The 27,837-nt window shown below is 43.7% G+C and overlaps 1 protein-coding gene across 1 annotated transcript in view; it reads left to right on the forward strand.

The window, feature by feature from the left end:
• Positions 1-647: 647 nt before the first annotated feature.
• LOC148029529 (uncharacterized) overlaps positions 648-27,837 on the forward strand; it is a 58,204-nt gene continuing 31,014 nt past the window's right edge. Inside the window, exon 1 of the mRNA XM_087688384.1 lies at positions 648-1,111. Within this exon, the coding sequence (XP_087544510.1) occupies positions 736-1,111 (376 nt within the window). The 5' untranslated portion in view covers positions 648-735. The remainder of the gene's footprint in view (positions 1,112-27,837) is intronic.

Here is a 27,837-nt window from a genome sequence, read left to right on the forward strand (position 1 = left end):
GTAATTGGAATATGAATGCATAGGCTAATGAAAGGTCACATAGAGTAGCACCAATGATTGCTATCAAGAAGGAATGTTGGGAAGATCCAATAAGGGCTCACAACCTCATTGATGTGTCTATGAGGTTGAGTGGGGGTAAGGCAACCTTCACATGGAATAATTGCCATGCCACAAATACCTAACAAGGAGCTAGACTTGATAGAATGTTTGTTAGTAATAGGAGTAGGTGGCTTTCACCCACACCAAGCCTTAGAGCTCTCTACGATATCCAAGCCTCTTAGTATGTTCCCATTGCACTTGCTTATAAGTTGGTAAATCATGAGCTAGTTAATTGGGGCTCAACTCCCTTCAAATTCAGCTACACCATCTTGGGGATTTAAAAGTGCATCTGGAATGCTAGGAACATCATGAGGGTTAGGTGCATCGAAGAAGCTAGGGGAGTATTGGCCAACAACAATCCTGGGTTTTGACTATTTGAGAGGCAAATTTCTAGTCAAAGGCATTTTCTATATATTAAAGCTACTTTTTGACATTGAATGTTAAAAAAATTAGCCCTAACACCCAAAAAAGCTTCAATGAGTTAAGATTCGCCACTATTACTTACCCTTCGGACCTTCTAGTCGATATTACCCTTCAAGTCGATAATGTTATTTTTAGGACCACATTCGTCACGTGGTAAACTTGTTTTAGTGATTCGGTAGTTGATGATGGAGGTCTTACTTACAACTATCAACCATGCTACGACAACGGAATAATTTCCTCTCTCTCCTCCGCTTATGTGGCCGTACGTGCCTGCCAAGCCAACGACAGCAGCAGGGCATCAGGTGGATATCGGTTGTCAAATTCGCAGAGGAAGAAGGAGGAGGCGATGGAGGAGCTGTCACATGCGACTACCACGAGGTAGGGGTGTTCTGGGATTACGAGAACTGCAGGGTCCCTATAGGGCTTGACCCTTACTTGGTCAGGCCTAACATTGAGCTCGCCTTGAGGAAGAACGGCTATTTGGGCCCTATCTTTGTCAAGAGCTATGGTAACATCCAATCCATATGTAACAGCAATCTCTTGCAAGCTTTCACCGAGACCGGCATTGACATCAGACACGTCCCAAACGGTGTGATATACTTTCCTGTATCTTTTTTGCTCTGTACCGCTGTAAATGTTAGTAAGTTTGGGTAGATGAATTGCACTTGCCTGGCTTCAGTGCCAAGAATGGATCATTTGTGGTCCCTAACCACATCATACAGCTTACAAAAAGCAGGGGTATAGATATGCATGTAATTGTATACGTTATGTTCTTGAAAGAACTTCTATGTTTAGCTCATGACCACGGTTGGCAAATTGGCAATAAAAATAAATCACAAGTCATTATCATTTAGGGGACACAACAAAATGCAGGGCATCAGCCATAATTCACCCCTTTTATTTTTTGGAAAAAATAAACGCAGCTGAACATATATTGGAGTTCTCAAGGTAACAATGAGGTTGTGCTTCAAGTAGATGCATCATAGAGATATAAGCCCTCTTAGGGTGGTGTAGGTGGAATAGGGGAAAGAAACCAAGGTATTGGAATATAGTTCAACTGGGAGATGCCATCTTGTACTATGAAGATGGTACTTCAAGTGTGAATGAACAATTGTTTGAGCTCTTGCCAATGCTGTGAGTCTCCTTCTAGAGTCACATCAAGCGTCCGTGAAGTGAGTGAATATTGGACCTCAAGCTAGCTTATATCCTTCAAACTTGGGTGTTTGGTCTTTGCAAGGATGTCCTTCTTACCCACAAGTTCATGCCTCTCTACGTTGTGGAACTTCGTTGCCGAGAATGCCACCCATGCACGTCATACCTCCCATTTATGCACAAGTGAGCACCTGCTTATCCTGGTGTGGCTGTGTTGGATATCCCCTCACACTCCTGGATCTCTATCTATGGCCACTCCGATGTAGGGATATCCATCCCTTGCTTAGGGTTCACCTAGCCACACCACTTGGGCCACTTAGACACAATGATGTTCATCCCATGTTTATAGTGCGCTTATCCATCCTCCTCGGGCTACTCACATGGTAATCATGCCTACGCCTAGTTAGTGTGATCACATGATTAGATACAAAAGATCCTAAGCCTATTGTACTAAACATAGAAGGTATATAACCTAAAGTAGATGATGCAAGTGTGGAGTCTTATCCCAAGCTATTGAAAGCGTAGGGAAGAGAAGCTAAATGATCATTTGAAGAGGGAGGGATGGGAGGGAATTGAGAATAAGTAGCATCATAATATGCCCATACGAAACAAAAGGTAAAAGAGTATACTTGTAGACATGATTTTACCTCTAGAGGCGTTTCTATTAACATTTGCATACAATGACTAGTGTGGGTCTCCATGTTTGCTTACAATTGGTTTCCTACACAACCAAAGAAGCAAGAGAGGGGGGTACAAATCAAATGGATTATATGAGCCTAACATCGGGCCTGATTGAGACGAAGATAATAGATGGCTAGTTGTCTTGAAAGTGGGATATCCTCTTTGAGTGGAGAGGTGGCTAGCCTCACTAGCTGAATGCTTTGATTGATGCACAGCTAGTGTCGAAGTATAGAGAGAAGATTGAGGAGTGTAGTTGGTCCACGTTCCATGCAAGTGTTTTGAGAATTCTTCATTTGTCATTTGCTCAAACATCTTGTAGATTGAAAGAAGATGAGGGGTAATTCTCCTCATTGAGACTAATCCTGCTTAAGGGTCTCCAATGAAGGAGTGGCTTGAGAAGGCACTATAGGCTTCCAAGAAAGAGGTGACCAAAACATTATGGATTAATTGCATGTTGCTTGTTCAAGCTTGTACAAACCAAGCTTTTCATACTAGTAGTGCAGGATACTCCTTAGAAGAGTGCTAGCTTTGATACCATGTGAAGATATGCTAGGTTTTGTAGAGAACACAATGTACAAACATGACTAAAACATCGTGAACATGAACAAGAACGCCAAACACAAAGAGAAGGAGAAGGTTTATGTAATGAATGAACCAATGCTGAAATGAATGAAGTAAGGTATAGTTTTTGGTGCTTAAGGAGCAGAGTTGTCCAACAGCCATTGACTCTTGTGGGAGTATGATGTTGATGCAGTAGGCTGGAGCTAAGGGTGATGAAATGCAGCAGTCAAGGGCCAGTTGGTGAAGAAGGATGCTGAATATGATGTTGCGGATGCAGTAGGCAGCAAAACACAGCTGTGTAGATGGTCTCCAGCAGTATAAAACAGCTCCAGCGATGAGAGCTCAGCAGGTTGAGGGTGAGGTGGCAGCGTGGAAGGTTGATTGCAGGTTGGAGAAGAAAGGGCAGCAGATCTGGAATAGACAGTAGCTGGTGACAATGAATCAAGATAGCTAATCAGGCTGGTGGCAGCCCAAGCAGTAGGGTGGCCTCTCTTGGAGCATGGGTGGTAGCATCGAGGAGCAGGGCAGCAACTTGCAGCAAGGGTAACAGCTGATGATTGTTGGGTTTTACTCATGCCTACGCTCACATAGGAGTGTCGGTGATCCGCACGTAGGACACTGAAGCACTTTTTACTCTCCATAAGAGAGGTTTTTCCCCCATATACATTATTCTTCATTTCTGTATTTATGTTACACAGTTTGGTCACTTACTGCACATTACACACTTCTGTGTGTAAATGCACCTTAAGCCACTTACACAACCCTAAGGTTTAAGGGTTGTGCTTTGTACTTTGAGTTACACACTTCCCAACTAATCAAGTGTTGGGTAGTGACCACACTTTCTCTACTATCTGCACACTCTCAAGCTGAGCTGAGCTGCTTGCTGCCATCTCACAACCAATAAGTGGTATTAGAGTACAAGGTTACCTTGGCAGCCACGTTCACCTCGGCACCTGCCTCAGCTTTGCCCTGCCCAGCAGCTCTGCTACCTGCTCCAGCGGCTGCCACCCCATCAGCCAGCAGCCGCCTCTCTATAGGCCACTCTGCAGCTCCCACGCCCAGCTAGCCTGCTGCCTGCAGTTTGCTCACCACCTTGCCCCGTCACCAGCAACCAGCTTGCGGCGCCTACAGCCGCTGCCACTCTGTCCACCAGGCTGCACTGCCGCCACCCTGTCCAGTTCTGCTAGTCCTGCCTGCAGCTCGTCCGCCTCGAGCCACTAGCAGCTCCGCCTGCCTACATCGGCCACTCTCCACCCATGGTCAGCTCCGCCAGTCCTGTAACAGCTCAGCTAGCTGTCTCGATAGCTCCAACTGCCACGTCAATGTCCATTCGGCTCATCCTCGGCTGCCACATGTATATTTTATCATTTTATTCAGAATATAAGAGCCAAAGCAAAGGGCTTTTGCAGGGAAAGGTCAATTTCTGCTTCAGAGGGTGCTTCAATGCACAAATTGCAGAAGTTTGTTGGAATTTGGGTCAGCAAATTCGGGGCTTTTGTATGTTTGGTAGACATTGGTATATGTACTGAAGTTTCAGTTTGAAATTGATTGAAATCTTGCACATTGGATGGTCATATTTTGGGGCTTTTGTGTATTTAGTGCTGTTGAGCACCTTTCTTGCATTGGGCAGCGTGTTGCTCGCTGAAATCTGAGAATTTTCAGCACTTTGAGATAGTGGTGATCAAGTGTGACATAGTTTAGTTGATTACAGATTGGCACTTGCTGTAATTTCTGAAAATTTGCAGATTTCCAGGTTAGGCCAGCTTTTGTTATTGCTCTTTTGCATTTCGAAGAGTGACATTTATCATGGCAAATTAAGGACAGAGTGATATCTTCACTTATGTATCAAAAGATGATAGATTGGATGGCAACAACTATTCTTTGTGGTCCTTCATGATGAAGAATGTGCTTGTTGCAAAAAATCTTTGGAATTATGTCAGTGGGGAAGAAGTGCGTCTTGGTGATATGGCTCCTGTAACTTCTTCACAAGGAGGCCGTGGTCAAAGGCAAGCTCCCATTCAGCCGCTACCTCAAAGAACAGCTGCATAGAAGGCTTGGAATACTAGGGATGCCCAAGCATTGTCACTTATTGCATTGGTAGTTCAGCGGTCTATAATCCCGCGTATCCGGTTTGCTGCTACTTCATGAGTAGCATGGCTTACGCTTGAGCATATGTTTGTTGGAAAAAATGATACTCAAGTTTCTTTTTTGAAGAAGGAGCTTGAAAATGTGAAGATGGAAGAAGGTGATGCTATGGAAGACCACCTTAATAAAATTCAGGACTTGTGCGAGCAGTTGATGACTGTAGATGAGTATTATTTTGATGCTTAGATGATCTTTACTACTTTGAATTCTTTGCCACCTTTTTATTTGCCCTTTCATACGGCATTGAATCTTACAATGTGAATTTCTACGCAACCACTTAGCTTTCTTCAATTGGTTAGCTTGTTGCTAGAAGAAGAGAAAACAAGGAAGAATAATGGGGTGGATGTTGTAGCTTCTGAACAAGCTTTTATGGCAAGACAGAAGGGCAAGGGCAATTAGTCCAGAAGTGCTTTGCAGAGTTCTGGAAGTTTAGGAACTTCTCAAAACAACAAGAAGCAAGGGGATACACAAGCTAAGAAGGGCAAGTGCCGTTATTGTAAAAAGCTAGGTTATTATATCACATAATGCAAGAAATGCATGGCCAAGGAGAAAAAAGAGTCTGGGATATCAGTTTTAGATGCATCTTCATTATTGCTATAGAGTCTGCATCGTTCATCATTGACTGTCAGTACTGTTTTTACACTTGCAATTATGATTCTTCTTGGGCAGATAGATCATTCAACTCTATAGAGGATGCTAGCACTTCGTTCTTTGACAGTGGTGCATATAAGCACATTACATCCCACAGGGATTTGTTTAGCTATGTGTTACAACTCCTGTTGGTAAATCAATGCAATGTGTTAGCAATGCATCTTATTCTATTAGAGGTGTTGGAGAGATTGTCTGGAAAGCCATTGATGGCTCTACTCTCCATTTGCAGGATGCTTTATATGTGCTAGGGATAAAGAAGAATTTGCTGTCCATTTCTTCTTTGGCAAAACGTGGAATGCAAGTCATGTTTGATGATGATAAATACATGGTCAGGGATAAGGAATTCTTGACTTTGGTACTCACTGGCACATTTATGTCATGGACTTTATGAGTTAGATGTATATTTGGTTGATCAGTAAGTTTATTTGGCATCCACTATTAATCCTGCTATATCACAGGCAGCAGAGTTATGGCATGCTTGCATGGGGCATGTGAACTATGGTAGTTTGATACTTATGCAGCGTACTTAGACGTTCGAAGGCCTCTCTTGGAGAGACCTCGTGAGCACATTTGTGAGGGATGCATTTGGAAAAAATACATCGGTTTTTTTTTTCCTCGTGATGTTGCGTTTAAAGCTATATCCAGGTTGCAGATAGTGCATTCAAATGTATGTGGACCTATGCAAATAAAGTCATTGGGTGGATGTTATTACTTTGTCACCTTCATCGATGAATTTACTCGTTTTTGTTGTGTTTATTCATTGGTGAAAAAGTTAGAAGTTTATGACACATTTTTGGCTTTTATTGCACTTGTGGAAAATCAATTCGGCTGTCAGATTAGGACTCTCCGTTCGGACTAAGGGGGGGAATATATATTCTCCTTGTTGAATAATTTCTTGAAGCAAAAAGACTTTGCACATCAATATACTATTGCATATACTCCTGTAACGTGCCTGCTTGAACTTTCTTTGGTGGTACGTTCTTAGTAGTCCATCAAGAGATGTCCTAGGAAGTGCCATTTGGGATTTTGATGAAAAGCCTCGGGGTTTGCTAACTAGGCTCGCTTGAGTTTACCCCGTGGTGGAAGTTCTGGCCATTCCCAGGAGGATTGACCTGTCTTTCTAGTCAAATCTTTTACTAATGATTGATTAGTATTAGCAATTCGAGATTCCATTCCCTATAGGAATTTGCTGACTGAAATGGGCTTACGTTATTTTGGGTTCAAAGTGAATAGGAGAAGTATGATACTTTAATTCCTTCTACCCGGGGTTTTAAAGTGATGCGAGCCAGGCTTTCTAGTTTCTGATGGTCCATCTAGTGCGATTTTTATTCATTCTTAGGAAAGCTCTCGGCTTACCAAGACTACCCAACCATAGGTTTGGATCTGTATCGGGAGTCCATCCTTCTGCTTCCCTCGAGAGAGTAGTTTTAGTTACCTAACTACCTACCACTTTAGGTTCAACGTATAAAAACAACTTCTTTGAATTATCTCCTGATATAAATTCGTTACACGCCCTTAATTCATGACACAAAAACAGAGTAAAGCAATTCCTTCTTCATAGTTCCTTTCAGAAAAATGACATTTTACAAATATTTTCTTGTTCGAAGGTATTATTCTCTTCAAGTTTCATTCCTCAACTAGTATTGGAACTTCCAAGACACAGATTGGAAATCAAAGGGTAGTTTGCAGTTCGTAAGAGCCTAAGGAGTTTATGACCAGAGCCCCTTGGTATCCTCACCTCCTCTTGCCGACTAGAGTTCCCTACGACAAGACCTTTCGCGTCAAGATTGGTCTATTCTCACTAACGCGAAACAAAATAGAAAATTCATTTGGAGTAGGCTTTATTTATTTTGGCCTTGGGGAGGTCTAGTGCCGTTAAGAACACTGTCTTAGTCGGCGTTCTGTGCTCATCGGAATACTGCCTCAGTAGGCGATTTGTACTTAGTCATTCGTCTTTTAGCCTGATGATTTTAGGAAAGATCAATATCTAGCTTGCAATCACAAACATCTTATTTCAAATGCATTATAAACTTTTAACAAGTTTATTTCCAAGACAAATCTTTTCTTTCCAAAAATAAAGACATCGAGACAATTTAGCATAAGTGATAAAATTAGCGTAAGTGGCAATACCTTAATAACATCGAGACAAATCAGCATAAGTGGTAAAATTAGCGTAAGTAGCAATACCTTAATAACATCGAGACAAACTAGCATAAGTGGTAAAATTAGCGTAAGTGGCAATACTTTCCAATAGTCTTCTTGGATTTCCCCTTCCTTGGGGACTAGTTTGGACTGAATCTAAGCAAGAATTCCATACTTGAGAATAACTCCCTTAGAGTTTCGTGGTTCCTTGCCGCAATAAAAGAAAATCTTGGTTAGTTTAATTACGAACAATATCCTTTGGCAATTTCATCTCAAGGTCTCTTATATATCGAGGTCCGAGGATTAGCATTCGTGATTACCCATCAGAGACTTCGTTGTACTCGCTTAGGTTCATCTTGTACAGACCCAAGTTATCCATTGGAATTCGCGGTTAAGAATTCTTTTAAAAAAATTATATGTAGGAATTGAATAAAATCTTATTTCACGAATGGAGCTTTTATTGCTCGTTCATGGGATGAAGGCTTGCTAGCTGCTTTTATTAAAAAAAATAGTACTTGAAAATCCATGACGGGTGCTTGGTTGATGGTATTTACAGCTTCATTTGTAATCCCCGTACTCTCCATTCTGTTTGTAGTAATTGTGTCTGCAGCATTATTGGTAGCTCCTGCCTCCGTAACCTTCGCAACTTTCTTCTTCGGGGCTATGGTCTTTAATTTCAAAATTGAAAAGGGGATTTTTGGCGAAGGAGCTTGGGGGTAATTAGATTGACGGAAATTTGATTGATGGGGAAAGGCGATCACTAAGAATCGAGAAGAGTCTTGATTCCACAAAGAAATAGGATAGAAGGGATGGAGGATTTGAATTCAAGAGCTCACGGAGTATCCTCCTTGTCTTTGTGACGAGAAATTCCGTGCTCGTGCTTCTCTTGCCCCACTTTCTCTTGCTCTATACTCCTGAGAAGGGCCTCTCCCCTCTTGCTCGGATTGCCCTCAACGGCTCCCTATGCCTCATATTTATAGCTAAATTGAAAAAGAAGGGTTGTGGCTAAGAAGAAGAGCTCTTTATGGAAGGAATCTTGGCAAAATCAGCAATTTGAAGCTTTCAAGATACAATTTGATACTGGTGATTTGATCTTTGAGGTCTAGAGAGACTGCCAGAAATGTCATGACTGATTCGCCTGGCTCTCGGATGATCTTGCTTTAATCCAAGCCTCTCGTCGAACTGAGAAGAGGGGAGATTACTAGAGTTATTAGCTGAATTATTGAAGGTGAATTCAGGCTTTTCGATTCAGCATCAGGGATTGTTGAGCTAAAAATGCATTAGCTTTACTTAAACAACACCAACACTTGCTTAATTAATGAAGAAACCTAGTTTATTTAAAAGAAACACGGTCCTAGAGAGTTTCTGTGTTCCATAAGCACGAACCCACTTGGGAGGGCCCAAACTTTCTATAAATACGTATGCTGCTCTCCATTCAGCCCACAATCTCGTTTTTGCAAATTTTAGGTGTTTCAGCTTGCTACCCACACCTGGTTCGCGGAGGACATCTCAACCGAAGCTGTCCATTGCTATCAACATCAGTTGGTGTCTGATTTCCAGCCCTCTTCTTGTAGTTTGGAGCTGATTCCAGCCAGACGATTGCTATTTCTGCACAGACTTGTATTGCCTACCACATCATTTGCCGCCTATTTTTGGCAACTTTCTCTCTCATGCAGCTATCAGCTAGCTTCTGCAAGCTGTAGCTTGCGTTTAGCAGCTTTCTCTCTCTTGCAAGCTGTCCTACTTGCGTTTTTAGTTTCTCTCTCTTGCAAGCTGTCCTACCTGCATTCTTAGTCTCTCTCTCTTTTGTAGCCTACGTTTTTTAGTCTTTCTCTCTTGCAGACTGTGTTTTTAGTCTTTCTCTCTCCTCACTGCCGTCTTCATCAGATTCAGCTTCTCACTGCTGCGTTTGCTGGTGTTCGACATCAAGAGGCTGGCTTGTTGCAATTCGAGATTCATTTAGAGTACGGCACACTCTCTAGCTCATTAGGCCTGCCTTGATCCTTGAGATACAGGAGTTCGAGGTTCAGTATTCATTTATTGCATAGTGTGTTTGTTGCATGAGCATTGTATATTCAACAATTATATTACTTTAGTTATTTTTTGTGTTCATTGTCTCTGAGTTACCCTAACCCTGATTGAGTTCTTTTATCAGTCTGTGCTTTGTTGTACGATTGTTATTTGTGTTTCTGTGTCAGAGTATTTCTTTACATGGTATCAGAGCCTGGTGCTCTCTGAGAAACCTAGCCCTTTGATGTGAAAGCTCTCCGCAAGAAGCAAGAACAACAATAGATTCAAATGACTTAGAACACATCAACACCAATTCAGTCTCTAGAACAAACTATGCCGAGAACGGAGCGAGAGTGGGCAGAACAGCTTGCTCCACAAAGTTTCGACATGGTGGAAGACACTTCTGACAACACGGAAGAAAGGCTATATAAGCTTTCCACTGAAGAATATCATGTGATCATGGACTTTAGATGAAAGAAGATTGAGGAGCTCGATCAAAGGATTGCCCTTCAGGAGAAGCTACTCAATGAAGGTATGCATGAATTTCTCTCTTTAGATATTGTGTATTAATTTGATGATATTGTAGGGCCGTTGAGACCTCCCTCAGGGATGGGCCCCCTGCTGGAGAAAGAGATCTAGAGTATATTTCATTCTTTCATCCTCTTCCGTCCACTCTGATGCAAGGTACTTTAGATTCGTCTTTTGTTTCTTCGTCTTTTATCTCTTTTGTTTTACAATATACTGGTAGAAATCATGAGGAAGATAGAGTACAATCAGTTGACTATGAAAAAGGTTCTCTTAAGGACCAATTCTTGTATGTTAAGACACGTCGTGGGGATTATAAGAAAAAGCCAAGTACCTCTTCTTCTACATTTCCTTCTTTTAAGTTTACTTCTCAAAATCAGAATGAATTTGGTGTTTCTATTTCTACATTGCATGGTGCATCATCATCATCATCATTTCATTTTCAATCATTAAATGGTAAAAATGAACAAAATGCATTTGCATCTTTCACACCACAAATTCAAAAGCCACCCAACCCACCACATTCTTCCGTTGCTTTTCCACTTCCCTTCACACCATTTACATCTCACTTTCCCAACACCTCATGGTTCCAGCTCATCTTTTGCCAAGCATGCTTTCAATGATAAGACTCGTTTTAACGGGTCAAACTTTACCACTTGGTTGAACTTGATGAGACATGTCCTTGACTCATAGAATCTATGGGATCTTGTGCAGGGGTGGGAATCCCAACCCAATGCCGCACTTGTTCCATACGAGATTGTCCGCTCATGGAAGGCTAGGAATACCTCCGCTATTGTCGAGTTGATGCAGGGCTTATTGCCTGAGTTTCATTCTCAGCTTTAACATTTTGACTTAGCGTTAGAACGATGAACACATTTGACTGACCGCTATGCGCCTTGGGATAGGACCCGTTGTATAAATCTTAACTGTGAGTTCCAACTCTTTAAAATTACTGACCGGGATGACTTGAAAGTCAAATCGGCTGAGTATCGGTGACTTCTTGCCGAATTCTACACTACGGGGACTCTCAAGTCCTCTAACGATCAAGTCACATTGTTTCTGAACAAACTCACTAGGAAATACTTCAATTTTGTGGAAGGTATAGTTTCAAAGCCTACTGAAACCAGCCTTCCTTCTTGGAATGGGTAGCTATAACTTGATTTAAGAGTTAATTACAGAAATAAATAAATGCACATAAAATGAAATACGCACTTTACCATAACATTCTTGGACAGTAGACACGCTGTTGGCCCCAAAATTGGCGGCCCTTGCGGTATTTCTTTAGCTTCATTCAATTGGAAGGAGTACAACTTGAGATTCTTCAATCTCCTCCTACTAATCAATTGCTCTTGCTGTCATAAATGACCAACAAGCCTTTTGGGTCATTTGCCCCTTGATTCACCAGGACTTCTTCTCCAATTTGACCCTTGGTTGGCCAAATGCTGCCCCAAATCAATTTGGGATGGGCTGGCTTCTGAAATCCCTTGATAATCTTCAATTATCAGCTGCTGATTTTAGTCCCTTGAGCCTTCAATCTCTGGCACGGATCCCAAGGTGACTGCTAAACCCTAATTTCTGCTGTAAATTAGGGTTTACTGCAGAAATTACAGATCAGCCCACAAAAAATGGCTGAAATCTCCTCCAAATGGATAAGAATTGCTGAGAATGGTTGAGCATAGACTGAAGGAGATGAGAGAATGCAGTAGAGAGAGAAAATTCTGAGATTTGTTGCGAAGAACTGATCAAAATCAACTGCTGCCCTGCTGTACCAGCCCTAAACGGATGCACCAACAACAATAGGAGCATCAGAGACTGTGATCTTCAGGAGAAAGTGCATCAGCAGCAATTGGCAGCTTCCTAAGGTCAAGAATATGCAATCTCCATCACCAAAATGGACTTCAATGGTTGGGAAATGGCCCCAAAAGCTGGCAGCAACAGTCCAACACCTCTTCCCAACAGCTCCAAAATGAAAAAAACGAGATTTCCCTCTCCCTTCAGCCCTATTTAGCCTTTCCCCCACTTGCACGGGAAAGTTTTGCCAAGTGGTAGCTTTCTTAATCCATTTTCAGCAATTTTCAGCAATTTTCAGCCATTTAATTAATTTTCAGAATTAATTAATTCTGAAAATTAATTCAGCCCTTAATCCATGCCCAGAAAATTGACCTTGCCCATCCAAAAATTAATTGGCTAGGTCATTTGCAACCCAAAGTGGTCCCATGCATTAATTGACCCTTGGACAAGCATTAATCCATTAATCAATGCCTAGTCCCTAGTGTCACCACTGACACTTAATTGCCAATTAATGGTCCTAGGGACAAACTGACACCAAAATTCACCTAGAATCTAACAAGTGTAACTTGTTACAACTTTTGCCTTTGACACCGATCTTTTTCACAAGGTCCTTCGGCCTTCAATTGTGAAAAAATAGCTTGCACCTCACATGTGCATCTTTTAATTGCACATTTGATTAATACTTTAATCAAATGCCAATTAAACATAAGCAAAGCATCAAATTTTCATGTCCTCGTGACACCTACCATGCCTACTTTCTATGAATTTGAGTATCAGCTATTGCGTTATGCATGGTTGTTCGATTAATTTCATATGAATTCTTCCTCAGAGGGGGCTCTTGTTGCTCATTCTCAGAAGGGGCAACAAGGAAAGGGCAAACAAAATCAAACCTCCACTCAAAATAAAAAACAAAATCAATCCGGGGAATCACAAGGCAACTCCTAGTCACAACTCAAATATGGGTGGCAGAATGTACCTAAAAAGAATAGATATTGCCAACATTGTCAAAAGGCTGGTCATTTTGATGATGAGTGTCGCTTAAAGGTTAGAGATACAACACCCAAATCTAAGTCCTAGACCCCGGCCCCTCAGTTGGGCAACCCCTAGCAGGGGAGGTAGGGTGATGGCAAGGGGTAGTTTAAAGGTCAGACTCATACCGCCACTGCTTAGCCATCTCAGTTGACAACGTTCTCAACTCGAGAGGGCTTGTTTGACTGGTCTGCAGAGGCCCACATCGTCTCCATAGAGACACAGCCGGGCGGGTTCGCATAGGAAACAACTCCTGGGTCAAGATTCAAGCTCAAGGTAGTGTCAGTTTTGCCATTGACAAGGGTCCGGATCTAGCTTTGCTAGACAATGCATACCATGTTCCCCAGCTCGGGGTGAACTTGTTATTTGTTTAGTAGCTCTGCTAGTTGGGGCGAGCAGTTTTCTTTACAGCGACCTCAGTCGAGATCCTAGACTCTCAGACTGGTTTAGTTATTGCTTGTGGTGAGGCACTCACTTTCTGACCCAACCAACAGCTGTGGGCTCTGTGTTCCATAGCTTCCAGGCATTAGCCACATATCGGGAGCCTACGAACAATGACCATCTTTGGGACTTTCGCTTAGGGCATATTGGTTATGACTCTCTTTATGAGTTATCGCGCCGTCAGCTGGTTATGATTTAGAGTTTTTCAAGTCCATTTTTGCGAGAAGTCGGGAAGATTTTAAATTAAAGTCGGGATATCATAACTCCACATTAGAATGGGGTTGTAGAAAGGAAGAATTAGTCACTCATGGAGATGGCCAGATGTATGTTGAAAGCTAAAAAATTGCCACATGGATATTAGGTGTGCTTGTTACGTTTTAAATAGGTGCCCTGCTAAAGCATTGAAAAATATAAGGCCTTTTGAGGCTTGGAATAGCCGTAAACCTTTAGTTATCCACTTTCGTACTTTTGGGTGTCTTGCATATGCTCATATTCCCAAAGTATTGAGAAAAAAGTTGGACAATAAGGCTATCAAGTGCATATTTGTGGGGTACAATAGTGAAAGCAAAGGGTAGAGATGTGATTTTTGATAAAAATTCAGAATTATCTCTTGTTGGTTATGACATATACAGGCTGCAAATGATGTGTTTGAAGGGCTGTTGCTTATTTTTTTTGGTGATATAGTTGGAGCTTCATTAAATGAATAAAATGTTCAGCCAGCTGCTCCATTAAATAATGCAGGAATTCAGTCTATGGTTGATCTGAATATTCAGCAAGATGTTGAACTTGAGGTTCATCAAGAGCATGTATCAGGAGGCCAGACAAATACCTAGATGGTACTTGCAAACTCTACAAGATAGTCATTTGGATGCTTCTCTTGCTGGTCATACTTGAAGACAAACACATTTGCATGATCATGCTAATGTTATGGAGTTTGTTATGGCAGCAGACACACTTGATGATGATGAGCTTGATTCTTTTGAGGATGCACACCGGTGTGTGCATTGGATGGTAGCAATGCAAGTTGAATATGATTCTATCACAAAGAATCAAAATAGGATTTAGTTACATTGCCTGTTGGAAAGAAAGCCGTTGGTACTAAATGGGCCTATAAGCTGAAAAGAAAAGTGGATGGATCCATTGATAAGTACAATGCCAAGCTTGTGGCAAAAGGCTATGCGCAAAAGAAGGGCATTGATTATGAGGAGACATTTGCTTCTACATTCTGTATGACCATTGTTAGGTGTATGGTTGCATTGGCTGCCCATTATGGTTGGATTGTGCACCAGCTTGACATAAAAATTCCATTTTTACATGGGGAGCTTCAGGAAGAAGTGCAGCCCATGGCTTTTGTGGCAGTTGAAGGATCTGAACACTTGGTATGCAAGCTGAAAAAGGCTTTTTATGGTTTGAAACAAGCTTCACGAGCTTGGTATGTCAAAATTGATGCCTTTTTACTCAGCCAAGGGTTCATTAATAGCCTATCAGAGTCTACTCTTTATGTATGCAAAGAGGGGGGATCCTTGTTGGTCATTTGTTTTTATGTGGATGATCTTTTGCTCACAGGGACACATGTTGGTTAAATTTCAGAATTTAAGAAAAATTTGTAGCAAACTTTTGAAATGTTTGATTTGGGGCCTTTGCATTACTATTTGGACATTCAGTTTATTCATGATACTAGAGACATTGGATTGTCACAGTCCAGATGCATTGGTAAACTCCTTGAGAGATTTGGCTTTAAGGATTGCAAGCTAGTAAAGTTGTCATGAGGACATGTATTTTTGAAAACCTCACTTAACATGTGGATTAATTTTTAATCACATGGTTAAGTAAATGTTGCACATGTGAGGTGCAACTAGGGTTAAAGTAAATTCACGAGTCCGGGACCCGAGGAAATCACGGGATGTCAAATGCAAAAGTTGCTATAAGTTATGATGCACAGGTACTTGGTGGTATCTGGTGCAAGTTGTTGGCCTAGGTCATTCATTTGGCCATAAGTGTCAGTTGGTGATACTAGAGAAGTGGCGTTTAATGGTACCTAACGCCAATCTGATGGTCAAAGATGGCACAGAGACACTCGGGAGTGGAAGATGCCTAGCCAATATAATTATTGGCTAGTGAGATTATTTTTCAAGACACCAAATTAATTATTAGATTAATTTTCAGTATTTAAAGACTGAAAATTAATACTTAATTATGGATAATGTTGAAAAAACCATTTGGGAAGGTTGCCACTTGTCAAAAATGCCCATGTAAGATTGAAAAACGTCTTTTAGAGGCTGGAGAGAGGCATTTTTAGTGTATTCAGCCTGCAAGAGAGAGGGAGGAGATGCTGCTAGTTTGATTTGTGGCCATTGGAGGACCTTCTGAGGTAGCCAGGGGTAGAAGAAGACCAATCAACAGCAGGTGACAGCATCTACAGGCTGTTGAGATAGGGCAGCAGTAGTAAATGACTGATTTTCTTCAGTTCTTTGCATCTACAAGCTGGCAGGGCAGCAGCTGCATTTGACCGATTTTCAGTCATTCTTTGCGACAGAACTCTGAATTTTCTCTCTCTACAGCTTTCTCTCTTATCTCCCAGCCATTTCACAACCTTGCTTCGAAGATCTTAGCATTTGGACCCTTGGAGTCTGAGAAATTGCAAATTTCTCTACTGTAAACCCTAATTTACGGCAGAAATTAGGGTTTAGCAGCAGCCTTGGGAAGTGTGCCAGAAATTGGAAGCTCCAATACTTGGATTCAACAGGGTTGAAGGTGAATTTCAGGTGGAGGACTAGCTAGCCATTGAATTTGGGGCATTTCCATCGTCTATGAAGTAGGTGAAGGCAAATTAAGTGCCCGAATTAAGGGGCAAAATAGATTGAAGACTTGTTGGTCACTTTGGACAGCAAGGGGAGTTTGGATTGCGAAGGGGATCGGGAGAATCCCATTGTAAATAAACTTCTTCTTCAATAAAGCTAAAGAAATACTGAAAGGGGCAGTAATTTTGGGGCCAATCAGGTGTGCATTGTCCAAGATTATTAGGTAAATTTGTATTTTCAGATTTGCATTAATTGTTTGCTACTGTAATTAAGTAGTAATCAGGGATTTACCACCCTATCCGAGGAGGAAGGCTGGTTTCAAAAGTACACCGACGGAGATTGGACTTAAGCTGCCTTTGCATGATGACAGTGACATGTTCGACATTCTTGTGAAGAAAATTGCTAGGGTTTGCATTGAGGAAACACAAAGTGTACGACCACGACAAAAACACAAAGAGACAAGCACAAACACAGAAAGCAAAACTCAAAACTCAAATACAAAAACTCAAACACAAACAGAAGAACGGAAAGAAGAACACAACTTTGAAGTGAATGAATATTGCAAATGAATGTAAGAGTGTATAGATACTCAAGGACAGAGTAGTGTGTCGGAGAGTGACGCCCATGGAGACAGATCCCAAGTCTGTGACCACCAGTCGGAGTGTAGGATGGAGAGGATGCAACAAATGTAGGTCTCAGGAGGACCTAGAGCACCAAACGCAAGTTGGACAGATGACGAAGAGGCTGGCAACTGTCGCCTGGTGTGGAGAAGTTGTCGCTTGATAGAGGAAGCTATCGCCTGATGATGGAGATGAGCTACAAGCTGTCGCCTACACACTGGAGGAGCAAACGCAACAACAATAGGTGTAGCAGCAATCTTTGGAGCTGGACAGCCACGTATGTGTGAACTGATGGCTGAAATGTGCACTCAAGGATGTGAAATATGCACAGACAGAATGAGGCTGAATGGGGGCAACATGTTTATTTATAGATGTTGAAGGGTGCCCCAAAGAATTGGGGTTTTTGGGGGACCACTGAAACTCTCTCGGATCGCTTCCCTTTTTAGGGTTTTTCATTAATTAAGTGTGTTTTGGGGCTGTTTTAAGCTAATTAGTTGAAAAGCGTGTTTTAGCTCGACACCCCCTCTCATGCCCAAAACGAAGTCGAAAGGTTAGGCCAACCACTTGGATTTTTACTTAACCCAAGGCGTCCCACCCCAAAGCAACTAGGGCATCGGACAAAGGATACACGTCGGCTGCCCAGTGGCCTACCAAGACTATAGAGGTGATGGTTATCTTACCAAGGGAGTCTAAGTAGTCACCCCAGAGAGGACAGGGCATTGGACAAACGGTGCACGTCGGCTGCCCAGTGGTTGTCAAAAGACCACGTATCAGCGAGATAGTAGGGTTTACGAGGAGGAACACGGAGTGTACTCGGTAAACACTAAGAAGAGAAGAGAAGAGAAGAGAAACTCTGATGAATGGAATGATGAAGATCTGAATCATGGAGTGAATGTGATACAAGGGAATAAGGGTGCTGTAGCATAAGGAAGACGATGAAGACAGCCACGAGAACCACGAAGCAGAATGTCCTTTTAAAGGGGTGTGAGGGCAGTGGAGAGGCTGGAGAGAAGAGGCAATGGATTGAATGAATCAGCCGTAAAGAATGAGTGACAGAGGCAGCCTATAAATAGGCAAGAGATTGTATAGGGTGGCTCCCGGAGAGAGGGCGTCGGCTCTCTAGGGTGGCGCTCCACTGTGGGCGCCTAGCCTCTTTTTGGGGTTATCCACTGTGAAACCCTAAACGCAAAACACAGAATTCTTCCAATGCTCGTGTGGAGTTGACCAAGGCCCAGTCTCATTGGAACAAACTGAATGCCAAGATTCGATCTTTTCTGTTTCTGTCTTGCACCATAGCCGTGATAGCTCACATCGAGCACTTGACGCAGATGCGGACTTTGTCCGTGAATAAGTCTTCTTCGCTTCGGGAACACATCAACAAGCTTTGGCAGCTTTAGATGCAGGTTTAAAATGTGGGGAAGCCTATTTCCTCCAAAGACATGGCGATCACTTTGCTATCCCAGTTGCCGCCACGATTCGGTACTTTTTATTCCGCTCTTATTGCTTCAGGGCGGGAGTCGACTCTTCGATGGAAAGAGTTGGTTCCTATGGTCTTGGACCAGGAGGAACAATTGAAGGGACATAATGTTTCTGAATCGGAGGCATTGGTTGGTCAAGCCTCTCAGAAGAAGGGGAAGGACCCAAAGAAGAAGAAGGAGGACAACAAATCCAAGAAGGACAAGGAGAAGGAATCAAATTGCCATATTTGTGGTAAGACCGGTCACTGGAAGAAGGATTGCCTCAACAAAGACGAGAAGGATACCAAGAAGAAGGACACGAAGGACTCTGGAGCGGTGGCTGCACCCTCATCAGCTGCTTTTCTACACTTAGCAGTCATTGAGGACTCTACATCGAAGACTTCGGATGCTGCAATGACAGCTCCCCAGGCTCGAGAGTGGATTGTGGACAATGGTGCCTCATGGCACATGACTCCTTCTTCCGTTGGTGTTGCCCATTTGCGACCTTCGCGTGGGTAGATTCTCATTGGAGACAGCTCTTCTGTGTCTATTGTTGCGCGGGGTGAGATGCAGCTTATTCCAGATGGACGTGGTGGTACCCACACCTCTGAGGTGTTGCATGTGCCAGGATTGGGGTATCATTTACTTTCGGTTCATAAGATTTGTGCTCTTGGTCTCTTGGTGGAGTTTGACAGTGATACTATTCGAGTCCTTGATCGTGGATCGAGGGAGGTTCTCTCTATAGGGTATGAGGAGAATGGAGTCTACAAATTGAAGTCTTCTTCAGTTCTTACTTCTCTTCTTCTTACTTCTCAGAGACAGTCCGAGCTATGGCATGCTCGGTTTGGCCATCTGAACTATGAGTACCTTCGGAAGGGGTCGCGAGGGTCATTTGTCTGAGGCTTGCCGGACATAGTGGTGAGCCAGCAGCCTTGTGTCTCTTGCATTTGTGGGAAATTGCATCGGGATGCGATTCCCAACAAAGCTTCCAGGCGGTCTACTTCACCCATGGAACTTGTATCTACGGATCTTTGTGGCCCGATGAGGACCGAGTCCGTGAAGGGGAGCTTGTACTTCATGTTGATCGTAGATATAACTACAGCAGGATGACTTGGGCCTATTTCTTGACTTTGAAGTTGGAAGCTTTCTCTCATTTCAAGGATTCGCTTCTTTTTGAGGAGAACTTATGTCTAATGAGGTGAATTTATGTCTAATGAGTTTGCTCGTTTTTATGCAGATAGGGGCATTCACCAAGAGTTTGCTAACACCAACACTCCCCAAGAGAATGGCATTTTGGAGCGGAAGAACCGTAGTGTGGTCGTGATGGCACGCACCATGATGGAGCACCGACAAACATCTCAGTTTCTGTGGGCCGAGGCAATGGCTACCGTAGTTCACATCCTTAATCGATCTCCCACTTTGGCCGTTGACAGGATGACACCTTTTGAGGCTTACTTCGGGACCAAGCCTGATGTCTCTTATTTCAAGATCTTTGGGTGTGACGCTTATATGTACATTCCGAAGACGCAGCGTGATAAGTTCGAGGCGGCTTCCGGACGACAGGTTTTTGTTGGCTATAGCTCCCAATCCCAAGGTTATCGTTTGTTTGATCCCGTTAAGCGTGATGTCTATACGAGCCGAGATGTGCGGTTCGTGGAAGTACCGGCCACAAAGGGGAGTGAGGAGCACCCCGTCCTTGGAGATCTAGGGGAGAGCTGGGCTCTCGAGACAGTTTCTTTGGAGCCAAAGTCTCTTGATTCTTCTTCGGATTCAGAGTCTTCTCTTCCACCGGCCACCCCCGAGGAACTTCCGCCGGTGGATGTTCTTGAGTCTTCAGTAGATGGAGAGCGACGGGGAGAGGTTCGTCCTCCTCCTCGTTGGGCCCGTGACACCTTTCGAGATTCAAAGATCGAGGGGGTCCCTGAGGAGTGGAAGGATGGATCGCGGAGGTCACGGAGGAACCAGACACATTCTTTGGAGCTTGTTTGCTCCAACTATTGTTTGCTGACCCGTGTTATGCAGGATCGAGAGCCCACTTCAGTGAAGGAGGCTTTGCAGTCTGATCATTGGCGGAAGGCCATGGAAGCCGAGTTGGAGGCTATTGAGAGGAATGGCACTTGGTCTCTTGTGCCTCATCCCTCTCACAAGAAGGTGATTGGTGTGAAGTGGGTCTTCAAGACCAAGTACCTTAGCGATGGTTCTTTGGACAAGCACAAGGCTCGCCTTGTTACTAAAGGTTTTGCTCAGCGCCCAGGTATTGATTTCCATGATACTTTTGCCCCCACTGCTTGTATGGCGACTATTTGAGTTGTTCTTGCCTTGGCTGGCCATAGGCGATGGCCTGTTTCTCAGTTGGATGTGAAGTCGGCCTTTCTGAATGGTGACTTGCAGGAGGAGATCTATGTTGAGCAGCCTCCTGGCTTTGGATTCTCGGATGGGAAAGTTTACAGGTTGAAAAAGGCCTTGTGTGGCCTTAAGCAGGCTCCGCGTGCATGGAACGAGAAGATTGACTCATTTCTTCAGTTGAAGTTGGGATATCGGCGCTTCAAGGCCGATCTGCAGCTTTATGTGCACACTTTGGAGGTTGGTCGTGTGCTGTTCGTGTTATATGTTGATGATTTGATTTTGACAGGGAATCATGTACAGAAGGTCCGAGAGACCAAGACAAACATCAGGCATTCAAGATGACGGATTCGGGGCTTCTTCATTTGTTCTTGGGTCACGAGATTTATCAGTCCTAGAGGGGGATTTTCATCTCTCAACAGAGGTACATTCAGGAGCTCTTGGTGACTTTTGAGATGGAGACTTGTCGGCCCATTACTACTCCTATGGATCCGAATTGGAAGGCCACTTCACACTCAGATTCTCCCGTGATGGATGCTTCACGTTATCGTCAGCTGATTGGATCCTTGATTTTGCTCCTTACCCCCCTCTGTGGCCGGAACTTCCATGAACTGCACATCTCGGCTTGTGTAGACATTCCGCTTGACGGGATCAAACAAACGATAACCTTGGGACTGGGAGCTATAGCCAACAAAAACGTGTCGTTGGGAAGCCGCCTCGAACTTATCACGCTGCGTCTTCGGAATGTGCACATAAGCGTCATACCCAAAGATCCTGAAATAAGAGACATCAGGCTTAGCCCCGAAGTAAGCCTCAAAAGGTGTCATCCTGTCAATGGCCGAAGTTCGAGATAGATTGAGGATGTGAACTGCGGTAGCCACTGCCTCAGCCCACAGAAATTGAGGTGTTTGTTGGTGCTCCATCATGGTGTGTGCCATCTCGATCACACTTTGGTTTTTCCGCTCCAAAATGCCATTCTCTTGGGGAGTGTTGGTGTTAGCAAACTCCTGGTGAATGCCCCTCTCTGCACAAAAACGAGCAAACTCATTAGACATAAATTCACCTCCCTTGTCTGAACGCAAGGTCTTTAGTCGCGGGCCAGAACGGTTCTCTTCAAAGAGAAGCCAATCCTTGAAGTGAGAGAAAGCCTCCGACTCCAAAGTCAAGAAATAGGTCCCAGTCATCCTGCTGTAGTCATCTACGATCAACATGAAGTACAAGCTCCCCTTCAGGGACTCGGTCCTCATCGGGCCGCAAAGATCCGTAGATACAAGCTCCATGGGTAAAGTAGACCGCCTAGAAGTTTTGTTGGGAATCGCATCCCGATGTAGTTTCCCACGAATGCAGGAGACACATGGCTGATGGCTCACCACTATGTCCAGCAATCCTCGGACAAACAACCCTTGCGATGCCTTCCAAAGGTACTCGTAGTTCAGGTGGCCAAACTGAGCATGTCATAACTCGGACTGTCTCTGAGAAGTAAGAAGAAGAGAAGTAAGAGCTGAAGAAGACTTCAATTTGTAGATGCCATTCTCCTCATACCCTATAGAGAGAACCTTCCTCGATTCATGATCAAGGACTCCAACAATATCACTGTCAAACTCCACCAAGAGGCCAAGAGCAGAAATCTTAGGGACCGAAAGTAAATGATACCCTAAACTTGGCACATGCAACACCTCAGAGGTGTGGGTACCACCACGTCCACCTGGAATAAGCTGCATCTCACCCCGCGCAGCAATAGACACAGAAGAGCTGTCTCCAATGAGAATCTGCCCACGCAAAGATCGCAAATGGGTAATACCAACGGAAGAAGGAGTCATGTGCCATGAGGCACCATTGTCCACAATCCACTCTCGAGCTTGGGGAGCTGTCATTGCAGCATCCGAAGTCTTCGATGTAGAGTCCTCAATGACTGCTAAGTATAGAAAAGCAGCTGATGAGGGTGCAGCCACCGCTCCAGAATCCTTCGTGTCCTTCTTCTTGGTATCCTTCTTGTCTTTGTTGGGGGAATCCTTCTTCCAGTGACTGGTCTTTCCACAAATATGGCAAGTCAATTCCTTCTCCTTGTCCTTTTTGGATTTGTTGTCCTCCTTCTTCTTTTGGTCCTTCCCCTTCTTCTGAGAGGCTCGACCAACCAATGCCTCCTTTTTGGAAGCATTCTGTCCCTTCAATTGTTCCTCCTGGCCCAAGACCATAGGAACCAACTCTTCCCACCGAAGAGTTGACTCCTGCCCTGATGCAATAAGAGCGGAATAAAAAGTACCGAATCGTGGCGGCAACTGGGATAGTAAAGTGATCGCCATGTCTTCCGAGGAAATAGGCTTCCCTGCATTTTGAACCTGCAATTGAAGCTGCTGAACCTTGTTGACGTGTTCCCGAAGCGAAGAAGACTCATTTACGGACAAAGGCCGTATCTGCACCTCCAAAGAAACCCTCTTCATCAAGGTCATCCGGTTATACATCTGATCGAGCTCCAGCCATATCTCTCGAGCCACCGTTAAGTGCTCGATGTGAGCTATCACGGCTGTGGTGCAAGACAGAAACAGAAAAGATCGAATCTTGGCATTCAGTTTGTCCCAATGAGACTGGGCCTTGGTCAACTCCGCACGAGCATTGGAAGAGAGTTTGGACTCATCCCTCACCGAGGGCTTGTTAATCTCCTCTATCACCAGTTTTGCCAAATCATAAGACTCCAAAATGGCCAACAACATCACCCGCCAGATGCGGTAATTGTAACCATCAAGCTTTTGATCGGATGGAAGAGGTGGTAGGACAGGCACCTTCCTGTCCATGATTGCCTGGAACTCCAAATCAGTCTCTGTAGACATGTTAACCTGCAATACCTGCACAAACGCAAACTCAACCCCCTCTGATTGTGAAAACACAGCCTTCTAGGGCTGGTTCCTCCGCTGCCCAAACCTTCTTCACCCGCCGGAGGCGATGAAGAGGTAAAATCTGCAATGGAAGGCCTCAAACGCAGCCTTCCTTCCCTTCGAACAGCAATAACCTGTAGCAAATTCACTGATTAGACTCCTTTCCCGCACGCCTACGCTCGCTTCAGCCTTGATCTGATGTGCAGCCCTCCCGCTCGCCCTCGAATCCTGGAAACGTAGCCTTGTGTCGCGCTGAAATCTCCTCTTCAGATAGGTTCAGCCCTTAGTCAGTCCATCTTCACTACTCTGATACCATGTCAGAGTGCAGCGATGTGGAAGTGTAGGACAAAGACTGAGAGAGAGTGAACACAGAGAGAAGAGAGAGAGAGAAAAGGAGAATGTGTAAACGTAGAAAATCTGCGGTGTAGTATGCTGTATAAGAGTGCAGAAATACACAAGGGGGCAGAGGAAATATTTGCGTATGTATCCGACTTGATGACCTCGATCTACGTCAGCCCGAGCACAGTCTGTCTCAGCCAACAGATCTCAAGATCAGAATCTGAAATCACTGAATAATGTATCAACAATGTGTTGGAGGACTGCTATATAAAGGAGAAATAAAAGGCATAAAAATAACCAGGTCGGCTGGATTAAATACAGCTGACTGCAATAAAATAATGCCAAATAACCGTCCGACTGCATTGTAGGCTGCCACGTGGCACCTGCGCAATCTGCTGAGGTGGCTATTGACGTGGCATTGTACTCTGCCTGCTGCTGACATCGATTCTGCCCTCTGCCGTACTGTTGTACCAAACCCTAACTGTGCAGAAACCCTAACACAGCCTGTCCAGGGGATGACTCTACCGCTAACAATTTCATGGTGACAGGCCAAGGATCTCGAGGATGCAGTGGGTGTCAAGGGCAAAAGAAGTTAGAAGTTATGCCAACATGGCTTTGGTGGTCAGTTGGTGCCAGTTTGGACCCTAGGACCGTTGTTTAGCCAATAAGTGTCAATGGTGACAAAGGATTAGTATTATTAATTAATTAATGCTAGTTGAAGAGTCAACAGAGGTTGGGGACCACTTCAAGTTGCAAATGGCCCAGCCAGTTTAATTATGAATGGGCACATTTAATTTTGGGCAGGATCGAGAGGGCTGGAATTAATTTTCAGAATTATTTAATTCTGGAAAATAATTTAATGGTTGGATAATGCTGAAAATTGGGTTTAGAAGACTGCCACTTGGCAAAAATACCCATGTAAACTGAGAAAACATTTTTGGAGCTTAGTCTCAGCCTTCCAAATCAGTTTTCAGCTAGAAGAGGAGAGAGAGGAGGTTGCCGGTCCATTTTCTGAGCAGAAAACAACAGATTACAGTAGACAGCCATTTGGAGCCATCAACAGGTAGGCCATAGCAAGAGAAGGCCCTTCAAGGCTTGGCAACATCATCAACTGGCTTGCGCTCTTGTCTCAAGATCTCTGGAGTCCGAACAACCTGTTGTGAGTCACTCCATGTGATAATCAAGTCATCCACATACAAGATGATGAGCATACAACTATCACCCTCAACCTTGTAATAAAGGTTGGGGTCATGATCTAAGCGATGGAAGCCACTCTATAAGAAGAAGCTATCAATTCTCTGGTACCAAGCTCAAGGAGCTTGCTTTAGGCCGTAGGGGGCTTTGTGCAACTTGTAAACATGGTCCTTCTTCCCCTACACAAGAAAATTAGGAGGCTGTGAGACATATATCTCCTCCTCAAAGACGCCATTCAGAAAGGTAGATTGTATGTCCATTTGGAAGACAGGCCAATGGTGATGAGTTGCAAGAGCTAAGATAGCTCGAATAGCTGACATCCAAGCTATAGGTGCAAAGGTCTTGGAGTAATCTAACCTTGCTTGCTGGGCAAAGCCGTTGGCAACAAGCCCAGTCTTATGCTTGTCCAAGGATCCATTTGCAAGGCACTGACCCACTTCACACCAATTACCTTCCGTTTGTTTAGACGCGGAATCAACTCCCAAGTCTAGTTTCGCTCAAGAATCAAGCTTCTCTTGCATAGCACAATGCCAAATATCTTGTACAAGAACCTCATCAATTGTAGTAGGCTCACATAATCTATGGCATAAAGGCATAATTCACGCAGAGAGAACTATCTCGCTGAGCTTGCAATCCGGTTGATCAATGTGGACCTGTGGGATAGCAGAAAAGTGGGAAATACTGGAATCTTGCATAAGTTGCTGATATCATCGCAGAATGGTGATAGGCTCATCCTGTCGTGAATGAGATTGAGTAGCCTCTGGTACTTGTAATGCACCTGTTTGGGATAGGGACTTCCCCTTACTAGGTGAAGGTACATCCCTCTCATCTGAAGAGGAAGGTTTCCCATTTGACAACTCAATACCTCCGAAAAAAACTTGAGGGGATAGGGATGGAGTAGGAACACTCAAAGACGAAGTACTAGAAGAAGGTGTTAGCAGTATAATTAGCTCCTGTGTGAGTTTGGGATGTGTTAGGCATTACTGAGTTATTGAGGTATTTTTTTAGTATTCATTGAGGCAATTATTTTAGCATTTAATGCTGGCTGACCTGATGCCTTTTTTGGCATTCTTTTCTGCTATATATATTGGCTCCCTCCTCCATAGTTGGCCAGTTATTAATTGCATATTCTAATGCATGCTTTGTTGGAGAGAGGGAGCCAATGCCTGTGACTCATTGTTGTACCTGACTGTCTCGTGTTTGTTATATGGATTTCATTTCTTGAGCACATCTTTAAGTTCTCTTTTGTAATGTTATTGTGTTCTTTTTCCTTTCTCTTTTGTCTTATGTTCAACAATCTATTTCAGCATTCTTTCATACTTTCATTGCTGCATCCACTTTCAACATGGTATCAGATTTCAGGATCTATGTTCCTAGTGCCGTTTTCTGCTGATTGCAAGTCTTCGACTGCCGATCGCTGATTTCCTCTACTTGCTGGCATCTCCTTACAACCTAGTGACAGCTTCGTGCAGTCCACCCTTTTAGAAGCTCATCTTGTGGAGATTGTGTACTACAAGCTCCCTAGAGTTTGATAGAGTAGCTAATGCTTTGTGGGCTCAGATGTCATTGACACTAGTGAGCTTTACCCATATGTCCTCTATGTTGCTTGAGCATGAGGTATCTATCTGGTTATAGGGGAGGCTTCTATCTTAGTATGGTGGCTCCAATGAGGCATTTGTAGCTCTAGAGAGGGGTGACAGGAAAAAGAAGTCAAAGGCCTAATGTTTTCATCGTGGTAAGAAGGGACATTTATGCAAGGATTGCAAAGAGTTAGCGGGTTCAAGGAAGGAGAAGAAGAAGCAATAGGATGCGGACTTCTTCGTCGAGTCATTTGCCTCCTTTGACTCCAACTCGGATACTCCGGTCAAGGCAAAAGCCAAGGCGTGGAAGGGATCCTCTGCTTTAGATCATGAGAAGGGCTTGGTAGCCCCTCCTTTAGCTACTTTCTAGTGCAAGTGATGCGGTTATCCCTCATGACTCTCTAGTGTTAGAGAGGGAGTGTGAGAGGGTGGTGAGGTGGGGCATGTAAGCCTCATCTATATAGGTATATAGGTGCACACGTTCTAGAGAGAGACTTCCTTGACGCGTGGCAAATTTTGAAATCTTAAGAGTTGGGTTGCATTCCAGGTTCATGATGGGCTGTTACTTGACAGATAGCGGGATTGGCTTCTAATTCGAGCTCACATGAGGGGACACTTTGGTGGTTTGGTTAAGGAGGGGAATCCATGTTCACATATGGGGGCATTTTTGACAAGATGTTTATGTATATTTTCCAAGGCATTGATGACAGACACAGAGATGTGCTATGATTCTTCTTTGTTTTCAGGTTCTGGTATGATCGACATCGACATTAGGTTCTCTTGAGGCACCTTGGTGGTGGCTTGATCACCCACTACTTGGATATCCATGGTCCTATTTTGGTGGTCTTTGTTGTATGGACTATGACGACTCATTATCATTGTGCCATTGTATCGTATTAGATCATTGAGGATCTGAGAGAGGGTGCTAGCAGTATAGTTAGCTCATGTGTGAGTCTGGGATGTGCAAGGCATTACTGAGT

This window comes from Lygodium microphyllum, chromosome 11 (assembly GCF_053477565.2).
Source record: "Lygodium microphyllum isolate KBCC chromosome 11, Lygodium_microphyllum_v1.1.10, whole genome shotgun sequence".
Taxonomy (NCBI): domain Eukaryota; kingdom Viridiplantae; phylum Streptophyta; class Polypodiopsida; order Schizaeales; family Lygodiaceae; genus Lygodium; species Lygodium microphyllum.